Raw genomic sequence first — 17,439 nt, 5'->3', positions numbered from 1 at the left:
AGGACTCCAGCTTATTGTCCCTGTCCAGAGCTGAGTCCAAGCGTTGAGAGGGTGAATCCGTGGATGGATTTGGAAAGGAGAGGTAGATTTTGTTCACTTTTTGAAAGAAGAAATCCACCAACTCATTGCATTTGGACGGTGAACTACTATTATCTGTGACAGGCGGGGAGGGTTTTATCAGGGAGTTTACTATACGGTATATTTATTTCGGCTTAGATTTAGCCGTTGTTGTTTTATCGTTATAGTAGGCTGCTTGCGAAGTTTTTATGGCCATTTTATAGTTCCTAATAATTTCCCTGTAAGTAGTTTTATCAGCGGGATTGTAGGTCATGCGCCATTTCCTCTCTTGTCTCTTACAGAGACGCTTTTGATTTCTAAGGTCTTCTGTGTACCACGGGGCTGATTTACTTTGCCTCTTTGACCTAGATGGGTATGAAGGGAGAACCAAATCAAGAGAGGTGGTTATCCACTCGTTATATTTAGTGTTATTTGCCATCGGGTCATGGGAGAGTATGGGTCTAGTAGTATTGAGAGCCTTCATCCAATTGTCGATAGGAAGTTTGGACCAGTTTCGAGTTTTCCGAGATGTAAAAGAGGATGAGGGGAGTTTACTCGTGGTCCAGGTGAAGGCTATCAGGAAATATAAATATAAGCTAGCCCTACAAAAAAGGAAACAGGTTATTTGAGCTAAAGAGTGGGAGGATCTAAATAAAGCAGCTGAGCTGAAAGATACTAGACTGTTCTGGGACGTATTCAACTGATCATTTTTCTCGGACAACCAAACTTCTAGCATTGAGTGCCATGTCCCTAAGGCCAACTGGATAGCTCACTTTTCCTCGATTTTTAATCCAGACAACATAATCAGTTGGTTCCTAAACTAAAACATGCCCGACCACCACCCTATTAACGAGGAGTGGCTAATTGATCTTGTAGACTTAGCTGCAGTGAAAAAAGCTATAACGAGTGATGCAAATGGCAAAGCCCCTGGCCCAGACAGGGTTCCAATTGTTCTTTTCAAAAACAATGTGGAACTCTGGGCTCCCCTGGTCACAAATGTATTGAGGGCTGCATTGAAAGGCAACCTTTTAGATTCATTGAGTAAAGCCATCATTGTAACCATCTATAAGCAAGGGGATCGCAACTGCCCGTCATCTTATCGCCCAATCTCATTGATTGATTGATTCCACTGTAAAGATCCTGGGAGGGTAATCTAAGGCAGATTGGAGGACTGGGCAGAGGGTGGCTGTTTTTTCTCCCCTGCCCTGTATGGCTTCCATCAAGGCCTAGGAACTGTAGAACAAACCCTTAACCTAACTCATCATAGGCAAATATGCCAAAGCCAGGAGAGGGGCCATAAAATTGGCATTTATGGACCTCTCCTGTGCTTTTGACCTTGTAGATAGGAGCATATTATTGGGCCTGATGGAGCAGGCAGGTATTGATCCCCGTCTGGTGGATCTGGTAAAACGCATGCATTGGGACTTCACAATGAAGGTGCGCTTTACACGGAATGGGGATTGTACAGCCTCAATAAATTTGACTAAAGAGGTGGGACAGGGCTGCATATTAGCGCCTTCCCTTTTTTAATATACATCAATTGCCAGGACACCGCTTTATGGTGAGACGATGTTCCCCGGATTCATAGGTAGATCGTGCACTCCCTAAATTTAGAAAACATACTTTGTTTTCACCCTAAGATTTTGATCCGTGTGCTACACCTCCTCTTGTGTTTACCTTACACAGTGAAACTATCATGTGGGGCCAGAAGCCAACTGGCTTCTTGGATAAAGAAGAAGTGCACAACTTTATATAAAAACTTTTTAAACAAATAAAAATGATTTATCTTATATCTCATTATTTTAATACATTATTTCAAAACAATATATAACAATTCTTCTCAAATTATTTCAATACATTTTTTTTAAACTTGCTGCTCAATCGCATTACCACGCCGTGAGGGCAACGGCTTCTGCCTACCTGATAGACACCACGAGGGACGCGGTACCTTCACCCGGCTCAGGCGAGCCCCACGACGTGGGAAAAGACTGCATTCCCCAGCTGCCCGAGGAGCAGGCGCAGCTCTGACGTCAACATCGCGCCCGGAGGCGCCTTAACAGCAGGGAACACCTCTTGCCACGTGAGTCGCGCGCGGGAGAAGCCCGGGACAAGGGCGGGACCGTCTGTGGCCGTACGGGGCCAGACGAGGATAGGCGGGGCCATCCTCTATGGCCTATTTTCTAAGATAATGCAGGACGATTGTAGCCCCACAAACCGTTGATACGGGTACTGTGGTTCTTTTTTTTGTTTTTTTTGTGATATTTGTAATTTTCCTTCGCTAGGAATTTTCCGGTTTTTCTCATTTTAATAAATCACCATTTTTAGTTCAAGCTTTATTCGCATGTTCTTTTTTTTAATGAGTAATTATCGCTGAAATCTAACATTTCACATTTGCGAGATTTTTTTAATTTTGGCTGTCTTTCGAATTAACTTTATTCCCCTTTGTAAAAACTTCTGGTAACTGGTGTAATCTTTGGATCATGGCCAAACGTAAATTAAATAAAGGTATACCGGAAATACCAGGATCAACGATAGACTGCTATTTAACCAAGGCAGTTAGTGCTATTAACCAGGAGACTGATAAGGCAGAACGTAGGATTTCACAGGGATTAGGTTCTTTTCCAGGTCTGCCATTGTTACCCTTTATTCAAACTGAGCCCGTTCCTGAAACAGACACACCCATTGAATTGTCCTTCGCAGATAATCAAGACATCATTTCATCCAATATAGATGCTACCAACAATGAGCTGAATGTATCCTCCAATACCCCTATTAATAACTCTCCTTTACCAAAAAGAAGCCGGAATTGTAGGAAAACTAAGCCTATAGTGTCGAAGCAATGTCCTGTAAAGAGAAAAACTACTAAAGTACTTAGTTCTCTGCCCCCAGTTGAAGCACAAACCTCAACAGTCTCTTTTAGTAACGAACAGATTAGCCTGATTATTACACAAGTTACCAACACTTTGGTACCACACATTAAACTTCTTGATGAGGAAATAAAGGGCCGTAAGGACGAAATATGTAGATTAAACGATGTAATTATAGCATTGGGCAAAAGTGATCTTGGAAGACCAATTGGGAATCAAGATTGTACCCAAGGTCCACTGCTTACTAACCGGATAGAAAGCACTAGTGCCTCGATTAGGAGTGAAGGGCAGGCTAATGGTTTGAATGTAGTTTCACAGCCCTCGAAAAGTGCTAATATTTTACCTGAAGGCGGTCAAGATGCACGAGGGAGTTCCCTCTCATGGAGAAACAAAAATACGATTTTGGTAGATGCAGCTAGCCCTGCCACTAATAGACCTGAAGTTCAAAGATCAAGGTATATAGATTTACCCCCAGCCTGTTGTCCGTATGTAGTGGTACTGGCAAATGTCCCTCCCCTTGCCCCAAAAGCCACAGAGTCACATGATTCACTCAAAAACAAATTGCTTGATTGGGCCCAACGCAATTGCGACTTCCAATAGCCCGAGCGGACCAAATCCTCACAACTAGGAGAGTCAATTGGATTGGCCGTTAAGAAAAGGTTATAAGGGGAGACTGTATAATTGTTAATTTTAAAAATCCATAATGTGCACGAATGGTTTTAGAAAATGGCCCCTTTCAGCCCCTGAACGATAACAGCATTTCTCTCCTACCGCTAGGGTTTTTAGGTTTCGCCTCGCCGAAAGGCTGCGCAAGCGAAAAACTTTTGTTTACAAGTATGGGGCTTCGTTCCGCCTCTCTGTCCCATAAATGGAGGCTAGCCATTGGAACAGAGATGCGTCACTCATTCCCCGAGCAAATTTGTGGGCGTTCCCGAGATTTTTACTCCTCCCGCCCATTTTCGTGCGTCATTGCGGCGGTGGGCGGATGTTATTTTTTTTTTTTCGACGCCATATTTTGATCATTTGCCGGATCAATGTCCAGGTGAGTGCGCCCCCCTCCCACTGTCCGTTTGCCCGTTCCCGCCCCGCGTTCAGGCAGCCTGTAAAGGAGAAACAGGGTGAGATCCGGCGAGCGGGCCAGGGGAGTGTGCCTCCCTGCCAGCACCCCCCTCCGGCTGCTTACCATTGCTCCCTTCTGATCCTGTACAGCCGGGGTCCCAGGATGCTCGTTACCTCCAGGCTCCAAGCTGCCCCGTGCCCAGAGAAGGCCTCTCTTCCCCAGCCTGCCCAGGTCCGCGGTTGTTTAAAACTTTTTCACTCTCTCTTCTTCTTTTCCTGTGCCTTGGAGAGCAGCGCAAGGAGCGGGGCAGCCAGAGAGAGGGAGGCGCATTCCAGAGCAGGAGAATTTGGAGTATGATCAGGGCGAGTCCTGCTCGCAGTACTCCCGCCCTTCACGCGGGACACAGGCGGGCCAAACCTCACTCTCTGTGCGTCTCAGTCCTGGGGATGAGCCCAACGTTCTCACCTGGCCCTGGATCTATGCACATTAGACAAAATGCGCCCCCTCCAGACCTCCCTCGCCTTAATGAACATAACACCCCCGGCCACTTACCTTCCTGACTCACGGGCAGGGGAACTTTCTCTGCAGAACCGACATCCCACAAGTGCTAGATATGTAATGAGAGGGGTTCGGTGCTCCCACCCAAATTAGTGTCTTCCCCGGGGGTACACGGGCATCGGCAGCATGACTGACTGCTTCTGCCCTGCCCTGCTTCTGGGGACAGACTGGCGCAGAGCACATAGCGCCTCACAACGGTGCATCTGTTGGCGCTGCAGGTACACAGACGCAGGTAGTCTCACAGTGCGGGCACAGAGCTGAGAGGACCAATATACATGTACATCTGGGCTCTAAAACCTGCAATGAGGCACCAGGGTTACGTGCACTGCAGATGCAAGAGCGGCTATCCGAGGCATATATATATATATATATATATATATATATATATATATATATATATATATATATATATATTAACAAAAAATATATGCTGATAGGCAGGGGCCCGGCCAAAATTAAATTAAACCAAGAAAACTTCCGCCGCTCACTCTTCCAACATGCGACCATTTGTGTTAATTTCTAGGTTGGCGAAGTTTGTATGTGCACGTGAAACTGGCAGTATATCTCTGGTAAAAGCACAGCAGTATCCCACACGGCCCCTGCTGCCACGCGCCATCCCCAGTCAGAGAGCCGGCAGGGTTATTGGGCCAGGGCTGGATCTCTCTGGAACAGCAAAGACAAGCCCAGCCCACCTTATCAGTTCCTACACTTCCAACCTTGAGTAGCGCCGCGCTTACTTGCCTTGCACTAAGTGAACAACTAAATGTACCTGGCATGCGTTCACAGTACCTGTGCTCTGCTGGAATATTCACGTGCGCTTTGGGAGCGAAGTTCACGCGGCGCTACATAAAACTCACAACGTACACGCATAAAAAAGGTGGTGCTGTTTAAAGTACACACAAAATATACATGCAGAAGTGGTCGGTATGGGGAAGACGAGTCTCCCATAAGAATACTGTCATAGCAGCACGGCCACAGTTCTAAACTGGGCAGCTAAAAATTGGCTGAAATGCAAATCAAAATTTCACTTATTTCGTGATGTCCACGTGCAAAATTTAGCAGAGGTCCTCGAGCAGCTCCTTATAGAATTTCTCTGGCTAGAACAATCCCAATGAGCTCCACAGTGCTTTTTTGGTCAGCAAGCGCCTAGAAGCAGTCTAGTGGTTCTTAAAGTGCTGTGTGAGGAAACACTAAATGCAGTCAAGTATAATCAGAAACGAGGCCCTACGGATTTCAATGAGCTTTGATGGAGTAAAGTTGGGAGACAAGGGTGCACAGACAGATGTTGTAAGGTAGTTGAGGAGTCACTCGCCAGCTCTTCTGTAGCGGGTGACAAATCCTTTCTTTGAATCCTAGCGCTTTACGTGGGGTTGCGCACCGGCCTTGCAGATGCGCCCTGCTCAGTTTTCAGGTTTCGCCTCGCCGAAAGCTGCGCAAGCAGACTTTCGCGCAAGGCGAAAACTTTAGTTTCACTAAAGTTTTACAAGGATTCGAGCACTGCGTGCTTTACAGGAAGTATATAAATGATTGCTGTGCTCCAGGAACACCCTCTACTCCAGGGTGTAAATAATCGTAATCCAACTGAAGAACAAGTTCCTGATCAACTTGTATCCCTGGGCACAAGCATATGCTGAAACACAGCTCCAAATTATTTCCAAAACGTTGCTTCACTCAGTTTCATTCAAAAAAGTTTTTCTTTTATTTAATTATCTTTGCTGGATAACGACATTCAAATGTTCCATCACATATGGTATCCAACCAAACGAATTGCTTGTTGCAAAATTCACAAATGTTTGAAAACATGGCCTCCCATGGCCTCCCGATGCATTTCGGCGCTACTATGCGCCTTTGTCAAGGGATCTGTAATTTAAATATCCATGATTAATACTACATCCTAAGCCAACAACATAACCTACTGCTCGCTACATAGCGAGTTAACTAAAGTTACTACTTATACTTATTACAAAGAACAAATGTATTTAACAACCAGTTAATCTAATCGTAGCACATACAAGCATCAACTGTGTCCCAGAAAGCTAATATAACTTTTTGAGTAAACTCCACCCGCACGGGGATAACTTTACCAAAACGATATTGCACCTACGTAGACTAACCGCTATGAAACGCTATGGCAAAATAAAACAAAATAGACTCACTTGGATGGAGGGACATTGTTAACAACTTTGATATACTATGCCTACAGGAGACGTGGTATAGGGACCATATTAATTAGGATGGGTATGTCTCTTTTAATTTACCAGCCCAGGGATCTGCCATGGGTAGAGCCAAATGAGGTCTCCTTGTATTATTGCCTGTTAAACTGCCAGTGAATGTTATATCGTATGAAATGATTGGTTATCACTCTCAAGTGTTATGGTTACAACATAAGAACGGTCGTAACGTTTTGTTAATCAATTATTATAATAATTTGTTTGATTCTACACGATCTAATGTGGTCAGTGAATTAGAGAACGCACTTGACAATTTATGCCTGGACAATTGTGTTAATTTTGATATTATTTGGGGGGGTGATTTTAATATATCTATGAGCCCCCTCTCATTAACAAAGGCTTGTAGGTTTACTGATGATAGAGGTGAGGAATGCATGCATTTTATACACAATATCTATAGAGAGTTGTTGAACTCCATTATGGTTAAATTTGACCTGGAAGCACTGCAGAGCGCCAAAGATGGAGAGGCCAACTGTATTCCAACTTTTACTGGCAGAAATGCCAGTTCTGTTATTGACCACCTGTTGATTTCAGCGGACATTGGGGTATATTGTGATACCCCGGAGATACTGGACCTAAGTCTTAGTGATCACAATTGTATCGCCTTAACACTATTCATTTGGAATTATAAGGAGCAGATTACCCAAAATCTTGCAAATGATATTGATTGATGTAGATCTAATGGCTACAGGATCAAGTGGAAAGGAGAAAATTCGGAAAGTTTGCTGAAAGAAATTGTCACGGCCTCTCTAACAGAGTTAAATGTTTGCTTGGACGAGAATGACGACCCCCCTCGCATTGTATCCTGTTTTAAAAAGATTAATGACATAACCAATAATATCCCGATTATTACTAGGGCGAGCAGAAAGAAGCAGAACATAGGGTGGTTTGACAATGCCTGTACTAAGTCCTTACAGAAGTTAAAGAAAGCCCTTTCAAACAAACCCAGGGATAGGTCAACTATTTTAACCCTCAGGTTAGGTTATAAAGAGTAGCTAAAGCGCAGGAAGCGGGAGCATCAAGAAGAAGCCTGGGGTAAACTGACTATGGCTGTGGAGTTATCCAATAGTAAGCTCTTTTGGGACACAGTTAATTGCCCGTTTCTTAGAAGTGATGAAGCACCGGTTATAACATCCCATGTCAGTAAGGAAAGTTGTGTTTCTCATTTCAGCAGTATTTTTGACCCCCACGGATCCAATTTTAACTACCAGTAATGCAGAAGACCTTTGGCCTGTTCTTCCTCTCAGTATTACGCCTTTGGAGGTAGAAACTGCTATTAGGCTCAGCAAGGGAGGGAAAGCTCTACTACCAAGCGGTTTCTTGGCGCTGCAAGAAGAAACTGAACCTGAGGAAGAAAAGGGGAAGAGTTAGGCAGGATATGCTAAGGAAAAAAGGTGGGTTTTAAGGGCAGCGGGAAAGTCCAAGTAGCTAGGAGTGGATCTAATCGCGAAAGGGAGGGCATTCCAGAAAAGGGGGGCGAGGATCGAAAATCTGGAGCCACCAAATTTTTTCCTCTGGTAGCGGGGAACTTTGAGAAGGAACTGGGTAGAGGAACGAAGGTTTCTACCGGGTATGTAGGCATTGATCTTAGATCTAATAAAGTCCTGGGCAGTGCCGGCTAGGGACATAAAAGTCAAGCAGCCCATCTTGAAGAGCGAACGTTCCATTATAGGGAGCCAATGGAGGGTTTTTAGTAGGGGGGGTAATGTGACGACTTCGGGAGCCTATAGATAAGGCGGGCCGCTTGGTTCTGAGTAAGCTGCAGGCGACGGCGCTCATACACTGGAATGCCAACATACAGGGCGTTGCCATAATCCAGGCGGGATAGAATCATCGCCAAGATGATGAATTTAAGGGCTTTGGTAAAGAAGTACCGCGAGATTTTGCGAATAGTTCTGAGGGACAGGAAGCATGAGGAGACCATCGAGCTGATCTGGGGGCGCATGGAGAGGTCTTGGCTGATTTTTATGCCTAGGGTTTTCACAGAGGGAGCGGGAGGGGAACCAAAAACAGGGGGCCAAAAGGCGGAGGTCCAGGGATTAGAAGGACCGCCGATGAGAACCAACTTCGTCTTGTCGGGATTCAATTTCAATTGGTTAAGGTTCATTCAGTTGTAGATGAAAATCAGGGTGGAATGAACCTTAGAAATAGAATCAGGAGACGAAGAGAGGTTAAAAATGAGCTTGAGGTCGTCGGCATAATTGAAGGCCGTGACCTCCATATCCTGTAAAGCAACAATGAGGGGGCATATATAAAGGTTAAACAAAAGAGGGGAAAGAGATGAGCCCTGGGGCACCCCCCAGGAAACAGGGTAGGTAGGAGCAGAAAGGCCGTCCAACCGGACAGCCTGCGTGCGGCCGGCTAAGAAGGAAGTGAGCCAGGCTAAGGCTGTCCCCCGTAAGCCGGCCCCCTTGACACGGTCGAGAAGAATGGAATGGTCGACCGTGTCAAAGGCGGCGGACAAGTCAAGAAGGACCAGCACCTGCGGGGAATTGGTGTCGGCACTGCGTCTGAGCTCATCAACCACGGAGAGGACAACGGACTCCGTGGAGTGAGCCGGTCGAAAGCCAGTCTGATGGGCAGCTAGAAGATGGTTAGCCTCAATGTAAGCCGAGAGGGAGGAAGTGATATGGCTCTCCAAATTCTTACCCAGGAGTGGAAGAAGCGAGATGGGCCTAAAGTTGGAGGGGAGAGTGGGGTCAGCGCCCGTTTTTTTTTTAAAATAGTGATGACCGTGGCCGATTTAAACGAGTCAGGCACAACTCCCAGGGTTATGGAGGTGTTGAGAAGGGTAATAGGGGGTACCGGAGAGCAGGAGAAGATCTCCCTCAGAATGTGGGCCGGACAATAGTCCGCGGGAGAGCCTGTCTTAACTTTCCCTAGTAGAATACGAAAGGCCTCTTCTGAGATCAGAGGAAATTGGTCAAGGATGGAGAGGGGCGGTGGCAGTAGTGGGCAGAAAAAAAAGAGGAGGAGCAGGAGGTATATTCCGCTTGATGGTAGTGATCTTCTCGATTAAGAAGTCATTGAGAGCATCGCAGAGAGATTGGGAAGGGATGGGCTCAGGGGCGGCTCTGTCAGAGGCAGCTAGCTCATGGACGATCGTGAAGATCTCTTTGGGCTTATTAGCTGCCCAATGAATTTTCTCGGAAAAGTATTCCAATTTGGCAGCAAGTATAGCAATTTTATAGGCCCTAAGGAGGATCAAGTATTGGGCCTAAAGGTCAGGACAATATCTGCATTGCCAGTGTCGTTCAGCCTGTCTGAGCACTAATTTCTGGGATTTGAGGGCATTGGTAAACCATCTGTTGGTGTCGTGGGGGCGACGCGTTCTGACCCGTCTGAGAGGAGCAACTTGACTGCAAGCCTCCGATAGCCAGTTGTTAATGATGGCAACCTGTGTGTTGGGAGGAGTATCTGTGAGAGCAGGGGCAGAGGAAGCTAAAGAATGACCTAATGTGGCCAGATCCACCCGATTCCAATTACGGGCCCAAGTGTTTTTGGCAAGAGGGGGGAGAATTAACCGCCCCCAAATGGACAGAAAAAGAAATCAGGGAGTGATCTGACCACACACAGGGGAATATGGTGGGGGTAGAAATTAGCAAATTGGCGGACCAGACTTTGTCAAGAGTGTGACCATGAATATGGGTAGGGAGAGAAATGTGAGGGATAAAATTGATGCAGTGAAGAGTATCAGAGAAATCTTTGGACATGATGTCCTCGCAGTGATCACCCGGCCAAAAGTTGAAATCCCCTAATAGTCGAACTGCGGAATTGTTGACCACGAGAGTGGCCAGCAGGTCCTGTATAGCCGGGATGAAATGAGGCATAGCCTGAGGGGGCCGATAGAGAAGCACACAGGTAAGCGGGGTCACGAGGTTAGTGGGCGAACAACCAAGAAGTCAACTGATGTGATAGGGGGGTGGGAGAGGAGTTGGAATTGAAGATTGGACCGGGCTATCATTGCCACTCCACCGCCAGTCTTCCCCTCAGGGCGGTCGGCGCGGAGGATATAATATGGCTCGGGGAGGGTTGTGAGGACATCTGGCAGGGAATCAGGGATATACCAGGTTTCAGTGAGAAATAGAATCTCAGGCTTGGTAGTATCCAGGAGGTCAAAGAGCTCTACTTGATGTCTGACCGCAGAACGGGTGTTAAGAAGAGAGACAGAGGCCGTGGGGAGGGGATTTGCACAGGGTTTAGGCCGTGATAGCGGGGAGGCAGGAGGTAGCGACACGGATCCAGGTCCAGGCTTCAAGGCTGGGAGGTTAATATGGTTGGACTGAGCAATATCGAGGGTGTTAATCCGAGCCTGAGTGGATAGGCTAATAGGCCAAATGTCGTGACATGCCAGTAGCTGGTTAGATGAATAAATCAGGGGACTGGCATAGTGAGGGGCCCCGGGACCCGGCCTCAGACGGGATTGCCTTTGGCACGCCTGCTGCGCACGTCCGCTGCGCGGCCGGGGGAGGCACATCGAAAAATAGGTGGAAAGGGGTATGACCTAGCGTCAGCGGGCGTGGCCTAGCTCCGTCACCCAGGGCTTCCCCCGAGAACGGCGGCGATCCTCCCCGTGGCCCGTAGCAGCGCCTTAATCGGCTGCACGGGTGCAAGCGGTGAGGGGAAGAGGGGAAGTGCCCAGTAGTTAAAACTAAACACAGATTGCACAAAATTACAATTTAAAATACATTGATCATGCACTATTATGGTCAACACTACTGAATATAGGTGCTCCAGAGGCAATTATATATTTTATGACTAGACTTTACACCAAATTATCCGCTTGTATACGCTATGGACTAGCGGGAGAATGTACTGGCAAAATTAAGGTGTACTTGCACCTCTTCTTTTTTCCCCTTTTTTTATTAATGCTATTTAAGCAGAACTTAAACTGGTCGATTGTGATGCACCACAAGTGGAGGGTCAACGTATACCCGTTCTGCTTTACGCAGACGATACTGTACTCCTATCAAGGACCCCCCCTAAGTCTGCAGAGACTAATGGACAGATTTTCAGATTTGATTAAGGGGAGAAAACTGAAGATTAATAATTCTAGAAAATGTATTTTGTCATGTGGCCGAAAAATTAGGAAATTAAAATCTTTTTATATCGAGGACCAAAAAATTCTTTTAATGGAAAAATTTTGCTATTTGGGCATAATTTTCACCAGCAACGGCATGTGGTCACAGGAGGTATCTAATGTTAAGTCCAAAATGTCTAAATGTGCTTATGGAATTTTCAAATTTGCGAACAAATTAGGGGACCGTCGTGTGTACGATATGCTTCATATCTACCGGAATAGATGCCTATCGATAGCGCTTTATGGAGCTGGGGTCTGGGGCCATTGCCGCCATGAAGAATTACAAATCGAAGAAATTAGATTTTTTTTTAAACTACTTTGCCTACCAATGTCAGCTTCCACCGTATTAACACATAATGAAGTAGGGATGGAACATCTGACAGATTTAATAGGGTTAAGACCATTGATGGTATGGAGATCCATATGGCTGAAGGAAGAAACTGTCTTCAACAGAAGTATCATTAAAGATTGCCTTCGTCTTGATAAATGTCTCCAGATCCCATGGCTTAAATACATCGTAACAACTTTTAAGGATATATTTAATGTGAACATTTTGGAAATTCCAAGCAGCACAACCGATATCCCTAAGAAAGAAATCAAATGTACCTATCTGAGGAAGAAAGCTCAAGCCCGCCAATGTACTAATAGGCAGCCATTGACTTCCCAGTTCTACTTCTCCCCTGTGGACTTTAATGGCTACCAAAAATACCTAACCTTGGTTACCAGAACATCCCATTGGTTCGTTCTTACAAGAATGAGATTAGGTATTGCACACCACTTGGTGGCATTTCCATGTCCTAAAAAATATCCCTCTGCCCCATGCCCTTGCGATGGAGTGACTAAACAGAGCACTATGCACTTTTTACTTATTTGCGACCTATTTTGGCATTTTCGTATTGTTTATCTTAAACCTCTGTTTAAAAAACATGCTGCTCCAACTGTACAATCTGCTATGAGTCGGTTGTTCTCGTTAAATGAGCCAGACATATGCTTTTTTACAGCAACATACATTCTAAAATCTATGGCTGCCAGAAAAAGCATGGTTTTTTTTACATCTATTATTTAATTGCAGCCATATTATATCATGCATTGTATCTGCTTTAATTATCCCCTTGTGTTTTCCTGAGTGTTTTTAAAGACCGTTTTTAATAATTAGATCATATTATATCTAAATTGCGTTTTTTGACTGTTTTTAAATCATGTTATATCCAATTGTATCATGTATTGTATTCACTAAATATTTTGTATGTGCTTTTATGATTGTTTTTTTAATAATATTCGAATAAAGCATATTGAACTGAACTGAACACACTTTATTAGCGACCGCAATATAACAAATGTAGTAACAGGATGATTCAGTCGGTAGAGTCTTTTCCAATTTATAACAATCCCCATTAAGCGAACCACAGTAATATTTCGTGTTCAGTGATGTGTTCAATACATAATCAGAACAACACAATTATTGATACAACAAAATTATCTGTGCCATTGGATGTGGTCGACATAGGCCCAATACATTTCATGACCCGCGTCCCTTCGTCAGGGGCACATTCTTGAAAAGAATTTCAAAGAAATCACTAATTCTCTTTTACACCATAGGAGTTGCTTCTGTAACTATTACTTAAGACAGCATTTGATCAGTATACCTTCCCGAAACGGACCGCCAGAAGTCGATGTACCTTCCCGATAAACGCAAAGCGAAGTTCCCAAAACAGAGACTCTTCTCGTAAACTCTTCATCAGGGGCACTGAATGTGCCCCTAACGAAGGGACACGGGTCCCGAAATGCAGACACAACATGAATTCAAGTGTGCCAAGACATTTTAGTGAAAAAAAGAAATCAATTTAATCAAATCAAAATTTGTGAAATAGCTGACCAAAGCCCAAGTACAGTTACAATACTAAAAGACTATTGAGGCAAGAAATATGGTGAAATCAACCACTCCAAAGCAACCTGCAGGAAGGAATTATTTTTTTTTTTTATGTTCATTTTCTCGCTATATGTGAGACTCTAGAACCAATGTTTTAATTGTGAACGTTGAATGGGAATTCATTCATACTAAAGAACATTGCATCATTCTAACTCGCCATTTTTATGCCCTTTTAAACCCATGTTGCAATGCTGTAACCGATTAGTAAACCACAAACTGGGTGTACTACATTGCAAAAAGCCATTTAGCGGTCGCAAACTCCGAGTTAGAAAATTGCAGGGTCTGCAACCACTAAATGTCTTCATACATCTTTCCTTTATGTTTAAAATACTATTTACAAAACATTGGCACAGTATATGTAGATTGCGGTGTCCAGCTGAACATAATATTGTGTCAATTATGTGGTCTATGCGTCTCACACTAGGTGCTCTGCACAGAATGCTCTCTGCACAATGTGCCCTGTTCCTTATTAAATATATACAATGTGTAACTAAAGCACCTGTGCGACAACATATATTATGTTTACTGCAAGAAATAAAAACTTTGGCCTGACTGCAAGACAATAATGTCAAAATGTCACAAGGATCCATACCAGGGTGAGGAGTCTATTCAGGGTAAGGCCCACTGTACACAAATAAAAACTACATTAAATCTATCCGTATGTGCATCATAAAGGCAAATCGGATTTGAAATTAATTATAATTAAAAGAATAGATTACAAAAATTAAACCATTAATGTAACCAACTTCTACAGAAACGTTTCACTCACATGGCAATCAATCACCAATGTACCCTGTTTCACCAAAAAATCTTCACTCGTTGAAAAGCAAAACACAAAAGTGCCACGTTTATCCAGAAAACATCCTCCACCTAAATATCCCGTTTTGCCAGAAAAACTGCGCTCACGCTGCTATCAAACAACCGAAAAACTTAACTCACAAGGCAAAGAAACCATAAATGCAACTGTCTATTCAGAAACGTTCTAGTCAAAGAAATCATAAATGTACCATCTTCTCTGTGAAATGTATGCCTGCAAGGCAACTAAACCATCAATGCACCACGACTTCTCCCAACTTCCGGGACAAGCAAACCAATAACGCAGCCAGCTTCTCTGGAAGGGTCTATTCACAGGGCAAGCAAACCCTCAGTACACAGAGCTGCTCTAGAAAGTACTTGCTTACTAAGCAAACAAACGATGTGTTTGCCCTCCTTCCCTGCCTCACAGGGCAATCAAATTACACCACTTCTATGGCAGATTTTTTTTATGTAATGTTTTCTTTAAGTTTCTTTGATGCAGTATGCCACGAAAGCTCCATAGAAAAATACATGTATCCTTATAAGACATATTAAAAACTCAATGTTACAATATCCAATTGATGTTCCACTACAGTAAGAAAATAGATTATACGAGTGTCTTAGTCCCAGAACTCAAAAATGGTAAAACTCGAAAAGACAAGGAACATAGAAAATATACAAAAAAAAAAAAACCTAAAACTCACTCTCCTAGGTACAAATAGGTCAGTGGACTCCACTAAAATCCAATCGTACAAGTTTTGAAGCTCTGTGTTTAGAAGCAGGCTCATGAATGGGAACACTATAAGTCGTTTCTCGTCTATCGAACAACTGAAAGAATTGTGCAGCCCAGTTTGGTATGGCCTTGGAATGCGCATTCAGTCATCTTATTTCGTCAACTACGAAATGCACCCATAATCATAATATGCTCTCTAGATTCTGCTGCTCAATAGTACCATCCATGGGTATCATTTATAGTGTAGATTCATGGATACATGTCATTAAATTCTAACATACACGTGGTTGTGTCTAAAAAAAAATCCACAATCCGCAAACCAAGTAATTAGCAGACGTTATGCTATACAAGTATCCAGTATAAGAACATACAGTGTTGACCATAAAATATGCACTGTGCATTGAAGCAGTGCTGAGGTTTGACGCCCTGCATTTAGTTATAAACAGTGATATTTTGGATACAGTCCTCTCATTGTACACAACTCTACTGTAAACCTGTGGCTGGTAGAATCCTTCTTTTGTTCTGGGATACACAGTAACTTATTGTCGCATAAAATATCACGTACGTACTCATAATTGTACGGTGAATACTTTTCGTTCTGGGTTAGACCTGCTCCTGACCTACGTGCTGTGCAGTAAATCAGTGCCCAGCATAACTAAGTGTAGCTGTGCCCTGTGGAGTACATCGAACCAGTATTAGTGATACAGCGCTGCACTTGCTCGCAGTTAAATAAGTGGCATTTATTCAGAGGTGTAAAGTGGAGCAGTATCAGGTAAAGAGCTGCCCATGTATTCCATATAGATCGCTTCGGCGATGTAGTTTTTTTTTAAATATTTTAGAAGATTTCTATTGCGCTGGCGAGACCCGAGGGTATCGGAGAGCTTTACAGCAGGATGGAGAGAAGTCAAATACAGGGCATATAGCAAATAGAATCAACACTGAAACAATGTACATTTTAAAAAGGATATTTATGTTCTCTCTGTTGTACAGCGTAAAACTAGCAGTGTATACAGTGCTGCAAAGTAGCATTATAATATATTTCGTTTATCACTAGCACCGTACTTGGCCCTGTACACTGGGCAGCATGGGATACAGATGGCTGGCTATCGTTGTGCTGGACCGAGAACCATCATTGGCTACAAAGTGCAGTACAAGTAGAACACCAAAGTAGAGGCAGCAGAGTGCAGTAAAGCCTTGTTAATTATAAAGTGATTCCCGGGTACTCCACTTTGAACTAATGTTCTCGCGTCCTCGACACTGCATAGTTCAATGCGGTCCATACAAGCGGTACTGTGTAACTAAGCAGCTCTCTGCAAATATTCAGCTCTGCTGAAGGCACAGTCCAGGTACTCACTCATGGCTGCTTCCATTCCGGCTCCTGGCCCACCCGCTTAAGTCCCAGGTTTCAGGGCCCCTCCTGGGCCCCTGGCACCGCCCCTGACCAGAGGACCCAGCAGGACATCACCACGGCAGCCACCCTCAGTGTTCCGGATCCGGGCCCAGGACTTAACTGCCCTGCACACTTCCGCGTCAAGAGCCACGCCCACCTCTAGAATACTGCGGTTACAACCACACCTACCTGCCTCTTAAGTCACACCTACTGGTCGAGTAGTCACGCCCACCCCTTCTCAGGCCCAACCATTCATACTTTGGAGACACGCCCATTTCTTAACAGTCACGCCTATCACATTTAGAACTATACCCATCGGGATAAAACAACGCCTACATCTTTATATTCAGTAACCTCCCCTTTTCATTGCCCACTTGAGCCCCCTTCTATGAAAACCCGCCCATGCCATCCCATTCCGAACTCCTAAGCAACGCCCACCCCTCAAATGCTGTTTGAGTCGCGCCAATCTTTTAGCACGACTCCAAGATCAACCACCAATCGAAACCTGCAAAGGCCACGCCTTATTTACGTTATCAAGGTTGCAACAGTCGGTCTCTCTGCCTATCCCTGAGCCTGATTCACGAAGATGGTATTTGGGTATTCCTTGTCGCAGCGGCGCATTCTGAGCAGCAGCCGCTGGGATGGCACCGAGGCACTACATCGCAATCTTTTGAAGACGTTTTTATTACAGTATTTTGGGAATGTGTTCATTTTCACCAGAATATTCCTGGATGTTAT

The 17,439-nt window shown here is 44.4% G+C and overlaps 1 protein-coding gene across 2 annotated transcripts in view; it reads right to left on the bottom strand.

Annotated features, from left to right (window-relative positions):
• USP6NL (USP6 N-terminal like) overlaps positions 1–16,850 on the bottom strand; it is a 1,161,829-nt gene extending 1,144,979 nt beyond the window's left edge. For both annotated transcript variants that reach the window (XM_078676738.1, XM_078676728.1), the window contains exon 1: positions 16,666–16,850. In XM_078676738.1, the coding sequence (XP_078532864.1) occupies positions 16,666–16,681 (16 nt within the window). In that variant the 5' untranslated portion in view covers positions 16,682–16,850. The remainder of the gene's footprint in view (positions 1–16,665) is intronic.
• Between the last annotated feature and the right edge of the window lie 589 nt (positions 16,851–17,439).

This window comes from Lissotriton helveticus, chromosome 1_1 (assembly GCF_964261635.1).
Source record: "Lissotriton helveticus chromosome 1_1, aLisHel1.1, whole genome shotgun sequence".
Classification (NCBI taxonomy): domain Eukaryota; kingdom Metazoa; phylum Chordata; class Amphibia; order Caudata; family Salamandridae; genus Lissotriton; species Lissotriton helveticus.
The sequence above is the reverse complement of the archived record's forward strand: the minus strand, read 5'-3'. Positions and strand labels throughout refer to the sequence as shown.